The sequence below is a fragment of the Apis mellifera genome, linkage group LG2 (genome assembly GCF_003254395.2).
Source record: "Apis mellifera strain DH4 linkage group LG2, Amel_HAv3.1, whole genome shotgun sequence".
Lineage (NCBI taxonomy): Eukaryota > Metazoa > Arthropoda > Insecta > Hymenoptera > Apidae > Apis > Apis mellifera.
This window is the reverse complement of record NC_037639.1, coordinates 7880135-7894625: the sequence shown is the minus strand read 5'-3', so window position 1 is coordinate 7894625 and position 14491 is coordinate 7880135. Positions and strand designations below refer to the sequence as shown.

The 14491-nt window shown below is 40.6% G+C and overlaps 1 protein-coding gene across 8 annotated transcripts in view; it reads left to right on the top strand.

Moving 5' to 3' along the window:
• Positions 1 to 14491, top strand: part of LOC410882 (mucin-5AC) — a 286325-nt gene that overhangs the window by 230173 nt on the left and 41661 nt on the right. For all 8 annotated transcript variants that reach the window (XM_016910911.2, XM_026446430.1, XM_026446429.1 and 5 more), the window contains one exon: positions 12397 to 12494. In XM_016910911.2, the coding sequence (XP_016766400.2) occupies positions 12397 to 12494 (98 nt within the window). The remainder of the gene's footprint in view (positions 1 to 12396; positions 12495 to 14491) is intronic.

The following is a 14491-nucleotide window of genomic DNA, read 5'->3' as shown; positions in this document are numbered from 1 at the left end:
TTCAATTCCTTTTTATGAAAATATATCGTAAATAAAATATCGGACGTTTAAATTTCCACGAGAAATACGTACCAAAGAGACACGTGATTTCTCGTTTTTCCACACTTTAAAAAAACGTTGCGCTCTGGTCATAAAAATACGTTACGTTTGATCTTTAACTTTAGTCTCTATCGGCGTTTAAATTTATTCCAGAGTTGACGTCCATGAAATTTTTATCAAATGTATCTCCCGATTTTCTCCCTTTCCATCCAATTTTTCCATCCCGCCCTCTTTTCTTTCTTTCTTTTTTCCTTCTTCTCTCTTTTTTTTTTTTTTATCAAGAGACCCCGTAAATTATCTACTTTCCTCTCTTTCTCTGTAGCTGGCGGTTCAAAGAGAAGCTTGGCGACGCGACGTGCGCGTTTCCCAGCTTCCCGTCGAACTGGGGGCCCGAGAAGGCTTAAAAAAATTACACGCAGCGCGATTAAACGAGTTTTCGAAGTTCTTTCGAGCGACGAATGTCGAGGACGGGCGAGGACGGACAGGATAAAGTGGGCGGCCGCCGGACCACCTGTACAGAAGGAGGCGGGGACGGAGGTTCGAGTGAAAATATAGAGAGGGTTGAAGAGATTAGCGGAGGCGGAGGGATATTTTTTTCTGTGAAGCCACCGAGCGACGTCGCCTGTCGTCCGCTAATTTAATAAAAATTTTCCTTGTACCGAAAGAGAGAGAAAGAAGGGGAGGAGGGGGGTGGGGTGGTAACGAGCTTACGAGGGCGAAGGGAGGGCAAGAGGAAGAGAAGAAGCACGGTGAAAAAGTTGTACACCAATTAACGGATTGAAGTTACCATCAGATGCAGGCTGACTTCGAGAGGCTAGCCGGTCGGGGTACTCGAAGGGTTGGACTATCATTAGCGAGCCGCCACTTAAACGGCGATCTCTTCCACCATCGGGAGGATGGAAGTCGAAAAAGCTTGGCCGGTCGACCGGTGGTGGTGGCCCACTCGTGCCACTTCCTTCGTCGATTGCCTTTCGATGCAGCCGACCGTACCGTCGCCACTCCTACCCTCTACTTTATATCCGCTTTGACCATTTTCACGAATTCGAATTGGTACGGAGGAAACGTGATTTAATGGCAATTAGACGTTGATCGATTGTTTGAACGTGGATTGAACGTGGATTTTGAGCAGGGTGCAATCGTATTTGTGCATGCATTTGGATGAATCATGAAGTGCATATGGAAGATGTTTTGCTTTAAGATAATTGTGTGATTTGTACAGGAAATATCTATGAAAGATGAAAAATATTTTATAAAAGTTGAAAAAAATGAAGAAAAATTTTGATTCGAGATTTTATCTTTTATTCCAGGTAGATAGATAATTTTTAAATTTGTACGACGAATAATTAAAATCTTTTTAAACTGATAATCAATGGAAACATAATTTGTCACGATAAAATCAAGAACAGATTTGAACGGATAATTGTTCTGAACGATATGTAATGTTCAATTTTACGCGACGACAAGATGGTCGAGACCGATGACGAAGGAGAAGGTGAATAGAGGGTTGGAAATAGCATCTCGAGGGTTATCTCGGAATCCTAATGGCTGAGACGATCTTGGATTACTAATAAGTCTCTTCGAATATTTCCAAGCTTCTTACGTCTCTGTTACATTCATTTGAATGAAACATCATCGAGTTACGAATTTTCTTAAAAAAAAAAACGTATTAACATCTCAAATAACTTTTACTTAATTCTCTAACACTTAAAAGATATACGCTTAAGAGATAAATTTTCACAAAATTTAAAAAAAAACGCAAAAGAAGAGAAGAGAAGAAGAAAAAAAAGAACGCTTACAAAGTTAAAAAAAAAAAAGAGTTTCACAAAGAGTTCACGTATTTTCGGGTTGATTTCACGGAGAGCGGCCAGTTGCAAATATGCTCGGAGCGTTGGAAGCGAAGCGCGGCGTCGCGCCATTCATCAAAGTGGAAGAGCCGGCCTCGGTGAATAAATACGTCGCCGGGACGTATTAAGCGTGTACCTGTGGATATGTCGAGATAACGACGGGTCGATTCGTCCAACGGTCGAATCTGCCATAGGGTGTGCGCGTCAACCAACGAACGGGGGGAGGGGAGGGAGGGAGAAGGGGAATGGGATGGAACACAGAGGAGGTAAGAGAGAAAGCTCGTCGCCGCGAGGCATGCGATGCTGGCTGCGAAACAAATGGAACGATCGCGACGGGGGTGGTGGAAATAAAGCGTTCCCGTCGTTCTGTGCTCCTCGCCACTGGAGGACTGACCGAAGGGATGGGGAGGAGTGGAATGAAAAAAAGAGAAGAGAGGGGAAAAGGGAAGAAAAAAAAAAAAACCAACCCCGATCTCTGGATCGTGCAGAGCGCTCGACCAGTGAAAACGACACGGTGCTTCTCCACCGTGGTGGCTCAAAAGCGTTGACTGGCCGTTTCTGCCTGGATACTCTTTTGTCGTTTAACGTGAACGAATGATTCGGTTACCGCGGGTGAACGTGGCGAATTTAAGGGATAATGTTTTTTTTTTATTCAAGTTAAGAGATTTGGAATTTTACACGTACGTATCATTGTACGTGTATATAACAGAGTTGCAATTTTTTTGAATAGATATAAAAATATTTTATGATGATAAGCAAATATTTTATAATAATAATAGGATAGGATGAACACGATAAAGTTGAGTTAATAATAAAGAAGATATTTCATTCTATTATAAAATTATTCAACGATGAAACGAGAAAAATAAGAAAATAAAGTCGTTAAACTCGAGAAAATATTCGGCCCAATCAATCATCGAAAACCGATCTAATTCCCTCGTTATCGCGTTCACCAAACCGTTCAGAAACTGCCCTGCCCAACCCTCCCCATTCCGGCAAAACCTGAACGTCCACTTCAATCACCCTCCCCGTCCAACAATTAACCACGAGATCCACGATTAATCGGTCAGCCAATTATCATAGGATCCGTGTCCGCGGACGACTGTTCTCTTTCTCTCTCTCTCGCCTCTCTTTCCGAACGACTTCACAGGCGGCGTGGACACAACGTGGCGGGGCACTCGTTATTCCGGGCCGTTTCTTCGGTCATCACGGATGGAAATATCATCCACGGGCCTCCGAGAGGGAGGGTGTAGCGGGGATGAGCCGTGTGTGCGTAGACAGGTGCGTGCAGGACCCTCAACAGGTGGTCACTCGTAACCGTGAGGGTTGCGGCACCCGACTGGTGGCTACCCATCCGTCAAGAGCTTTGTGTGCCCTCGTGAACGCCATCGTCGGTGGTCGGTGTGGCCGGTGTGCCGGTCGTCCTTGAAAAAAATCGGCCCTTTTTTTTTTTTCCTCCCCTTTCCCACCCTAGCCTAGCACCGTGGAAACCGACCTACCACCCACCACCAATTCACCACCAAGCTCGATCCTCGTGGTTGTCGCCTCTCGTCGAGTTTCCACGACCGAAACAATGGCTTCGTTAATTAAGATTTCTTTCCGAGAACGATTCCCTTTCTCTCTCCCTCCCTACCTCTCGCTCTTCTTCAATTTTTTACCCCTTGCCGTTTCTGGGCAAGCGACGGTTTTTTCACGCCACCATTTATTTCCGCGTGAATTATCAGTTAAGCGTATATACGTGTGTTCAGTCTTGTTTTATTCCGATAAGTGAAATGATTGACGAGGGAATATATAAGAATTCAAATTATTCATGATGTAAATAAAACATTGCAGAAATTGTGAATGAGTCGACGATTCAATTATTTACGATTCTTCCTGGAAATGTGTACTACGTTTTTCTAAGAATCGTGTCTGTTATTTGTCTCGAGCATAGGTCAGTGAGATGAGAAGTGAGAAGAACGAGAATAAGTGGCAAGGATGTATATAGTAAACAATTAAAAATTACCCTCTTTTTTAGATGAGGATATCTTAGGAATCGAAAGTCGTATCAAGATGAACGAAAAAGCATCTTAAAGGGCAAGATTTTGCGTTTCTAAGGATCTTTTATTATTTAACAGAAAACTATTATCTTCGAAATTACAATGGTTCAAAATTGTCCTAATTCTAATAACTTTTGAACTCGAGTCGTGAAATAAAAATTTTCTTTTCATGTACACTCAAAGATTATTCTAAATATCTCATGGGTGTTCATTTCTCAACGGCGAGGATCCAGAAGAAAATCGTAAAAGAAAAAAACCGACGTCTACACCGTTCTCTTTTTTCCCTACCACAGAAATCGTACATTTTGAAAACCGCTTCCTGGGCGTTCCAGCGAGGAAAATCGCGGCAGCAACGCCTTTGGATTGGGAAGGTGGTTGAATAAGAAGCAGGAGAAGGTGGTGGGTGAGGGCAGAGATCCGGATTTAAGGCGTCGTCCGTGAAAGCCCTCTGGAGGCGGAGGAGACTTGGACGGGGGTAGTTTAAGAGAAAGAGAAAATGGCTGGGGATGGAAAAGCAGGAGGAGCGGAGCGGCGTGTTGGAGTGTAAGTGCTAAGATCTCGGAGTGCATTAACATGCCCCGGAGGCAAGCTGAGTACAACCCTTCTTACATCCAGATCTCCAGAACCGAGACCACCGTGGCTCGGGGTGACGCTAAGGTGAGGGGATGGATGGTCTCGAAGAGAAGAAAGAAGAACGGATACCGTTGAGATTCGCGTTTAATTGTATTAAAAATGCTTTATCTCTGGTGGAAGCGACCAGACTTGGAGATTTTCTTCTTTTTTTTTTTTCCCCTCCTCCCGGTTGACGAGAGCTGATTTAACGCGACCAGACCACCCGTTCCTTTGAGATCCGTTCTTATTGTCGTAATGAAGATGAGAAAGTTTGGTGACGAGTTTGTACAAATGCGATTTATTTTTAATATTATTAATTCTGTGGACTCTCGTGGCTTTGATTATTGTACTATGTTGATGGTGGATGGTCAAAGAGGAACTTTGATCATCGAGGAACATCGGATAACTTTAAATACTTTTTTTAAAAGGAATTTTTTTTTTTTACTTATTTTTCAAAATTTCTTTAAAGAAATAGGTAGGGATAAATAATATTTATTATACGATCAGTTATATTTTTTACAAGAAGAGAATTGAGTTATAATGAATGCTAATGTAATTTAAGAAATTTCAGGTATTTACGGTGTTTCGTCCATTTTCCATGATTTGAAGCGTTATTTCTTATTGTAAAATTTCTGTATTACGTAGTAGAGTGGAGGTGCGTTGCGCATAATTATTTAAATACGAAATTGAGGCTGGGCGAAATTATAGGAAGAGAGGCAGGGATTCTTGGGCGACGACGTCGCCTGTACCAGCGCACGTTCTTACGATGGTATACGTCTTACATTATTTAGAAGGAACCGAGGAGGACGAAAATGCCGGGTACTGGCGCATGCTAATCACTCGACCCAGATTGAATAATGAATTAGTATTCTTTTCCTTCTTCGTTCTTCCCACCCTCCGGATCCAGTGGTAGGTTCCTCGGTGAAGCCGTTTCTACGTGACAGGTTTTTTATTATCTGCTGGAAAGATTCTTATTTTGTCTCGTTACGTTGAGACTTCTCTCTACTAGTTTGTTAGCCGTCTTTAAATATCTAATTCATTGACAAATCGAATTGAAAACTTTGATCTTGAATCGAAAAATACAAAATGAAATAATTGGAAAAAAAGAAAAAAGTAAACATAATGTTTCAATTAAGGCAAATATTAATTTCAACCGGCTATTTTCGACTTTGAACATCTTTTAAAAATTTTCTATTTAAATTTTCTATATAAAATATTCTCTCTAATCATCGCGTATTACCATGAAAATATAATATCGTTCGTGGACACGCGATAACTATTAAAACGTATCGGATGGAAGAGGGGAACGTTAGCATAATGTTTCACGGTGGTTCATATACACCGTGTACGTGCAAAGCGTGGTACGCGTGTCTGTGTGTACGCAAACGTGCATATCGTGGCAGGCCGCGTGGGTACACCACCTCGGCACTTTGTGTGCAAATTACGCCCAGGACGAAGAAGAGAGAGAATCTGGCTTGAAGGATGAAACAGGTCCCCAAGACGTAACCTCCTTGTACGAGAGTCGAATGAAAATTTAAAGTGAAAGAGTTCTCGTCGCAACTGCGGTTCCCTACCAGCCGAGGGCCTGATTAACTCCTTTTTCGATGTTAATATTGATAAGAAGTTGGCGAGAGCTAGCGAAAATTCTTAAGGAGAACAAGGAGAACAAGGAATATTGAACGAAATTGCCTTTGAAATTAAATAAAACAAGAGTTTGGAAAGTTGATGCAAGGAGATTTTTCTTTGATCGATTCTGTTAATAATAATTGATACGGAAATTTTTCTCACCCCGAAAAATATATCTCTTTCTCGTTTAACTTTGAAACAATTATCGTAAATTTCTTCAGAGAATTAGAAACTTGTTTTTCAACCTTGTTTGCCGCAAGGTTTATTACCTCTCTCCGTTTGTTTCTTATTCAACTCAGCGATCGTCAGTTAATCCCAGGCGACATTTAAAATATAAAATGCGATGTAAGATACGATGTAAGAAGGGTTGAAAGAAAGTGTAAACGAAGGTTTAGCTGGCCTAGAAGTATCTCAAGGGGAGTCGAATAGGAGATTACTGCTGCGACCTTCCCCGAGACCTTGAATTAAGTTGAAACTTGCTCGCTTTTCCTTCTTCCTTATCCACATGCCACGGCAATTTTAACACTGATTCAGGGAATAACAGGGAAAGGATTCTTATTATTGTTCTTAAGGGATTAGGGCCTCCAGTTTTGCGGCAAACTGTACTTTCCATCCTATAATAACAGAGATTCACCCTCTCCCCTTCACACGGAATATCATACTTATGTTCACCATCTCTTTCCATTCAATAAATCTAATCTCTGTATTCTGAATTTAAACGAATTTCACTTAGATGGTATAAAGATAGATCGAAATAAAAATGAAATTGCCTCGATTGTTGACACATATTTTCATGTTATATAATTTTTACGTTCATCAGTATATCTCCTTCTATAAAAATTTTGCGTATACACGGAAATGTGTCTCTATTTCCGTGCTGATATTCCGTGATCTTCTCTCAAAATAGAGTTTTCTTTGCACAGTGTACCGGCAAGTGCACGGTTCTCGCCATCCACTCGCGTTAATGAGGGAACCGAGCCGAAATGCGGTTGGAAACGCTCCCTGTCCCTTTCAGCCTCGACCCGCGGCGTCGTTTCCCCAGAAAACAAGACATTTATAAACACCCACCGCGAGATTAGATTTGTTAAGATAATGGGCTGCTCGGTTTAGCGGGGAATCTCCGCTGCGCTCGCAACTATCGCCCTGAAGAGGTTGCAACCGCCGTCTCCTTAATCCTAAATATGACCTCGGTAGGCAGTTACGTTGTAGGATCCTCGCGCAGGATCCTCAACGCCTTCTCGAGATCCTTCTTTATGAATTCGTCGGAATAAAACGCGTGTTATCCTTGATGCCTTTCGTGTCTTGTAAATCTTCGTTATCACACGTAAACTTGCGCAATTTTCAGGAAGAAAAACAAATTTTTCAAACTCTTGTTTCTGGTAAAGTTCGAACGGAATGATGCATCGAATATTATCTCGATAAAAAATAAAATAACTTCTGAAAGAAGAGAATTAAATTCTTTGAAATGCATTTACATATTAGTGTACGTGAAATAGAAAATTATATATTTTAAAAATTTTATTTAAAGGATTGCACATTTTATGGCATACGATAATCACGAGATTTGGTGAAACGATATCACAAATCTCGAGCAAGTTCTTTTTCGATTCGGTTAAAACGTAGTTAAACGTTCTATTGGTGGATGATACAAATGGAAAGGATGTCGTGTAGTAAACAGCGACGTTACGGGGCGAGACGACGATCCACGGACGATCAGGATTTATCTTTACGACGACGTTGCCAGCCATATTCAGTGGCGCGTTATTTCGGGATCGGTGAAAAAAACATAATAAAATTTAACGGTCCGTCAGGCCGTGGCATCTCCCGCCCCCGTAAAGGCTAATAAATATCGAGAACAGGGCGGCTACAAATCTCAAGATAAACACGGCCTCGTATTTTTCTACCCCCTTTTTTTTCCCTACGAGCTTTCCTCGTTCTCGCTCTTATTCGATGGCACGAGGTCGAGAAGGGCTCGCCCTTTTTACATTCCTCGTATGAATTATTAGGTGGCCGGACTTAAGGGGTGGACACCGCGGTATTTAATTTTCACTCCCCCATTAAAACAGAACGAATTTTTCCCTAATCGTATCCCTGACGATGAAAGTGCGGTTTGCAGTTTGTCACTGACCTTTGGCTTCGTTATCGATATATTATAGTTTGATACAAAAATCGGATAATCAACGATGGTTTTTTCTTTTTTTTCATTCATAAAACGATGAAAATCAATCAAATCAATTTTGCACAAATATAAAAATGAAATTTCGTAAGAAGACGAATTAATTTTATTCGAAATTGAAAATTTTTCTCTCTGATAAAATAAGATATTATCAATGTATCCAATATTAGTATAATAATCTTAGAAATTATAAGAAGGAAAAGTGTATCGAAGAATTATCGAAGATATTAGGTTTTTCATTGATCATTTGCCACGAACATTGCTCCAAATATAATCTACCGTAACTAACCGTGGTGGGGAATTTTCTGAACGACGGCACAGGTAGATTGGTGTAGGTGATGCCAATTAAGGGAGACGGCGGCGGTGAGCATTGAACTAGAACTAAGGGTTGGCGGATGCCGATGATGTATGTGGTGGAAAATACTGGAGGCAATCTGTCACGCCATCGACGTCTCGTAGGCGCCATCTCTTCACTTTCTTTCCTCTCTCTCTCTCTATATATATATTCTCTCCTTCCTCTCATCGCAATGAAAAAAAAAAAATCAAAATTTCCAACATCATTAACCCTAAAACTTCCAAAAAAAAAAAAAACGAGGAGAGAGAAAGAGAAAGGGAGACAAAAAATACCAAGAACTTTTAAATTCAAGCAAAATCAAGAAAATCCACGAAACGAAAGAGCACAATGAGTCGTTGGAATCGTTTCGACGACGACGACGAAATCCAGTAGTAAACAAAATCCAGTCTCTTCAGCCGCACAAAAAGCCCTGTTCAAAACTCCCCCGTCCTTCTTTGGTATCCGGAAGTCGAGGCGGTATCCTCTTCTCCTTCTTCCCTCTGTCACACGCGCCCTTTCCGGGTATACGGCTGATTAAACGCGCAACTACGTAACGCAACGCAAATATACCGGCTCGCCAACCCACACCCCCGTCCTTCCATCGTTCCTCCTCCTCCTCCTCCTCCTTTTTCTCCTCCCCCTCCTCCGTAGACCGTCCCTTGAACCGGTTGTTGAAGAGAGGATGGACTCGTTTCGCTCTCGATTCCACCTTTCGGCTCTCTTTGAATTCCAACCCCGGTCACTTGACGGAAATATTTATCGAGGGTCTTTGCCGAGGCCCCTCGTTGCCCTACTCCTTCGGGCTAGACAGCACGACGACAGGGAGAAGCCTCCTGCCTCGTGCCTCGTCGTCCTGCTACCTTTCACCGCCTCCATAGGTACATGTCCTACCCCCTCCCTAACCTCCCTGCCTTCGAGTTCTTTGATCCATTTCATGGAGTTTGTTCGGCTCGGATTATTTGCTCTCTTAATTACATTTCGATCCTATCTGCCTTTCGCTCCCTCCCTCCCTCCCTCTCTCTATTTCTCTCTTTCGTTGCTCCTCTTCCTCCTCCGCGGGAAATTTCATGGAACGAATGGGTGATCGACAGTTTCGAACGAGTGTTGACGCGAAATTCGAGAGATTTGCGATGAGAGAGATATTTTAAAATGGCGTTTTGTTCGTGCAGGATAATTTTTCGAGGAGGGAAGTAATCGAGCGTGGAAAATAATGGAAGGAATATATTCTTCTAGGATTATTTTTGACTTGATCGAATATAATTAGAAAGGAAGGAAGAAAATAAAAATTTTTCTTTCCTTATTATTTATTCAAATTGGGAATATTAAATTTTATATTATGGAAATGGGGTGATTTCTCCCTTTGCCAATTGAATTATAAAAACTGAACTATTTTTTGCGATTGTTCTAAGTGTAATTAAAAAAAAAAGAACGTAACGATAAGATATATTTTAATAGGAAAAATTTTGAGCGGAAGCTCGACTCGTCTTTAATTAAGGGGAGGGGGAAAAAATGTAATGTAAACCGAAAACTAGTCGATGTTATGGGGACTCCCCGTGGCTTTCCAAGCCGCAGGGGTCGCTCCTCCCGGCTACCATAGAGGGTGGAACAAAGGAAGTTATCGTCGCGGAATTTTTATAGCGAGGAGAGAAAGAAATGTAAATCAGGTTTTGGTTCGTCTTAAGATGAAGAGAACCGGTAAGGGAGGGACTCTCGTCGAGACCGTCGCCGGCTTACCATGGATCGGAAGTGTTGTCGTATAAAACTGAATTAACTGTGCTCCTGCTTCTTCTTTCCCGCGTGTATGTCTACTCTCTTGCCTTATTTATTATAAATATAATCCTGTCGTTTCCATTCTCCCTGGTTCCTGGCTGAGCGGTGCTTTACATTTATATTTACGTTTTAAAATTGAAATTCGTATGGTTCAGACACATCCTTGAGAGTCGAAGTAATTTGTGGTATAGGATCTAGTTCTTTGAAAATGTAACATGCGAACCTTTTATTTCCACGACATAAATATTTAAGATTTCATATACAATTCTTATCAACGTGTCTTTCACTTTCACATTTTCATTCATATTCTACTTAATAAAATAGAATTCGTTCAATTTCAACAAATAAATAAATTATTCTTGAAAGATTTTCATGTCGTCTCTTTTTCTATTCATATTTACTTTCATATTTCTTTCTATACTCGTTCTATTGTTCCAAGATATTTATTTCTAACATAACAATAAAACTACGATAACTTAAGAAACGCGAAAAGTTTAATATCTGATTATATGATAGAATCAAGAATAAACTAAAAAAGAAATAGATGATTTTTAAATAATCTTTTTGATAATCTTCCATGGAACGTCGCATGTGTTATCCGAACATTTTCGTGACAATTTTCAACAACGCCGCGAAGGACAGTAATCGCGATCTCCTCAATTTTATACGCTCCTGATAATCTCGTGGACCAACGCTTGGAAACGGTTTACTCGCGTTTGTTGCCGAGATTTATGAAATGGCAATAAAATTTATATGACTCGGTTGCTCGTTAGGGGGCGCGGCTCGCTCGTTCAGATTGATGTCGGCGCGAGCCGACTGGTCCACTTGCCCGGGGCTTCGTTTGTTTCTCTCTACGATTGTCGTAGAACGGTCTGCTCCCATTATTAATCCCTTGGAAATCGCGGGAGAGCTTCAGTCATCGTTCACAGGAGAAAAATATGGCCGTAATATTTCTTTGAGAAGCGCGGGGGGTGCGGGGACGGAAGTTGCTCAATTTCGACTGAATTTGTCAGCTCGCGCCAATCGCGATTATGCCACCAACGTGTCCGCTTGCTCTCGATTAAAAGGATCGTTTCGAATTCGTAGGGAGGATGAAAAATCGTCTCCTGTCTCTGGAAGAATAGACTTGGATTTATCGATTCGTTTAATGAGGATGTATATTCAGATTTAAATTTTTTATTTAAAATATGATTATCATATATGATCTGTAAATATATGATTGAAGAATGTTTGACCATATTTGTTAACAAAAAGTACGATAAATAGTAAATGCGTATAATTTATGCACAATTATGTAATTGTAATATATACGTCCTGTAAATAATGATATAATAATAAAGTTTCTACAGCATCGAAATTGATAATTTATCAGGAAATATGAGCTTTACCCTCGAGTATAAATTTTCGGGTTTCCGTGCCCCAAGACAGGGTCTAAGTAAAAGAATTATATCCTTGGCGTTTCGTTTCGAGTAGCGAAGCAAGGATAAGAGAGAGAGGAAAAAAGGGTGCGTGTTCGATGAGTCACTTATACAGTAAATCACGCGTATGCTCTGTCGAGCATGATGCCTCGAGGACATATCTGGTCTACCTGTTGCTCGGTTCCCCATCGATGACAACAAGGATCGTGCAAAGAATTCGAAAGGTGAACAGTATTTCTTCCGTATTCTTGAATTTCATCGTGCCCATAATCCCTTTGGAATGGGTTCAAAGTCAATAATCGTGTCGATCAGATGATATTTTGTATTTATTGTCAATAAAATGTTAAACGTTAAATATATTCTTGTAAAATGAAGAATTTTAATTTTGTAAAAAACATCAAATTTATGAAAAATTTTATAGTCCAACTATTATTATATTTTTTTGATACGTTTTGGTTTTGCATAATTTTAAATTAGTGAAATTTAAAAAATGAGAAAGCGAAACTTTTTCATCTGATTATTCATATTTTGATTTCAGGTGGATGATCGAGTCAGGTCGCCAGGTACGTCACGATGTTTAACTACCACCATGTCGCTCTCAATTTCACCCTCGAGCCCTGAGGAACCTGTCACGCTGTAAGTAGAATTTTATTCCAAACTTATTCGAGTATTGATAAGGAGTACGCAACTTTATATCCCCAGAGGATATTATAATTCACACCGAGAATTTATTCGTGATTTAAGAGAATTTAAAGCTTAAATTCATTTTCTACAAATTCCAACATTTATTATCATAAATTAGCAAAAATATCTTGCAATTTATTTGTCTCTATCCCTATCCAAAAAACCCTGTCTAAGAATTCAAACTTGAAAAAATAAAAAACATGCAAATAAAATTGCAAAAAAAGAAAAACCAAAAATCAAAATTTAACTTCAACAAAATCTATAACTCACAGAGAAATGCAATAAACATTCTTTCATACGTACAATAAAAAAATATCACAGATCCAATTAAACCAACGTTCGAATCGAAACGTATCCTCATCTCTCGTTTCTCCTCACGAAATTTCCTTTCGAAAACGACAATATTGTTACAACAGCATTACAAATTCACAAGAGGCGGAAAGACGGTCGCTTGAAATCCGCGGCGCCCTTTAAACCGTGGAAAAAGCCACTCAGACAAATTAGTCCCCCGGCCGTTTCTCTCTCGTGTGAAAGAACGTTTCCACGTAATTGTGGACCGCCGGTATTCGGGGCCTGCTCGTTCTTACGCGGGCCACAAGCCCTGGCTCGCCGGCATATCGGTGTCGCGGCACGCCGAGGGCGGCGATATTTATGCCAGTTTTTTATTGCGCTCTAGCCCAGAGACCAGAATGGAAACAATATGTCACCGGTGGTATAAGGGGGGTTGGAAACCGGTTGTACGAAGTTCTTGTAGGTGGCCCCCGGTCCGCCCGCCACCTAACGTTAATACTAACGCCTCCGCCGTCACTGCGCCTCCCCCCCGCGCTCGATGTCATGATTTTAAATGAACAACCCCGGTTTCACCCTGTCGCGCGCCACCGCCTGGGGTAAAGGCAAGAGAAAACCGCTTTTAAATCGATCTCGATACATTTTTCACGCGTTTGGTATCGATAACTCTTCATGTTCGCGATTTCGGGATTATTGAATACGTTGCATTGCTTATAATAGTGATTCTTATCTTTCGGTTCGTTGAATCGAAGTTTGATAGGCAGATTGTAGAAATTTTACTTTTCTTTTCGTTTGTTTAAGGGGAAGGTATTTTTAACAAGTTCAAGGATTGGTATTTTAAAATTTGTATCATCGAAAGTTGATTTTCTACAAGAATTTAATGAAATTATTATATCGAGTTTTAAAATTCGAAATTTTTTGATCCAGTTTGAAGCTGTAATATTAGATTCAGAAGTAATTTCGGGGGGGATGTTAACGACATCGTTGTTCCATCGAAATTTAAATCTCCACGATTTCTGGAGGCTGTGTTATGATTGTAGAGATTGAGGGGGGAGGAAGAGAAAAAGAAAGGAAAAAAAGAAAAAAAAAAGAGGCCTCGAGTCTTAAGAATCATCGGATAAGTGCATATCGATTTCTGCCGATTGGCGAGGGTTGGACGGTGGTAAGATCGAGGCGAACGGGGAAAAAAAGAAGGCGGTAAAAAGGGCAAAGGCCATAAGTAACGGACCGTCTGGTGGAAAGCGCTCGAGGGCGAACAGTGATTTAGAGAAATTAAAACTTTAATTCATGTTCGAGTTCGCGGGGGGTGTATCCTCGCTACTCACCCTTCTCCGCCACTTGAGTCTGTGAAGTCCCCTCCCCACCCCGATGATCGACCGAAATTCACTCCACGTGTAAATTGACGTAGAGAATTTTGTTACATCAGTTGTTCATTTTTAAGAGATATTTCCTTTATTCACTTTATCGAATCTGTAATCGAGCTTTATCCAACGATACAATAATAAATATATAATTTTTATGTATCAAAATAAAGTTAATATCTGTTCGTTACAATGTTTCGAGATTTAGATTTGTTATTTTGTAAGTATCGTTTCAAAATACTTACTCTTAAAGTCGTTAAAGTCGTATCTTTTGTCCATTGGAAAATCCAATGGTCAGCA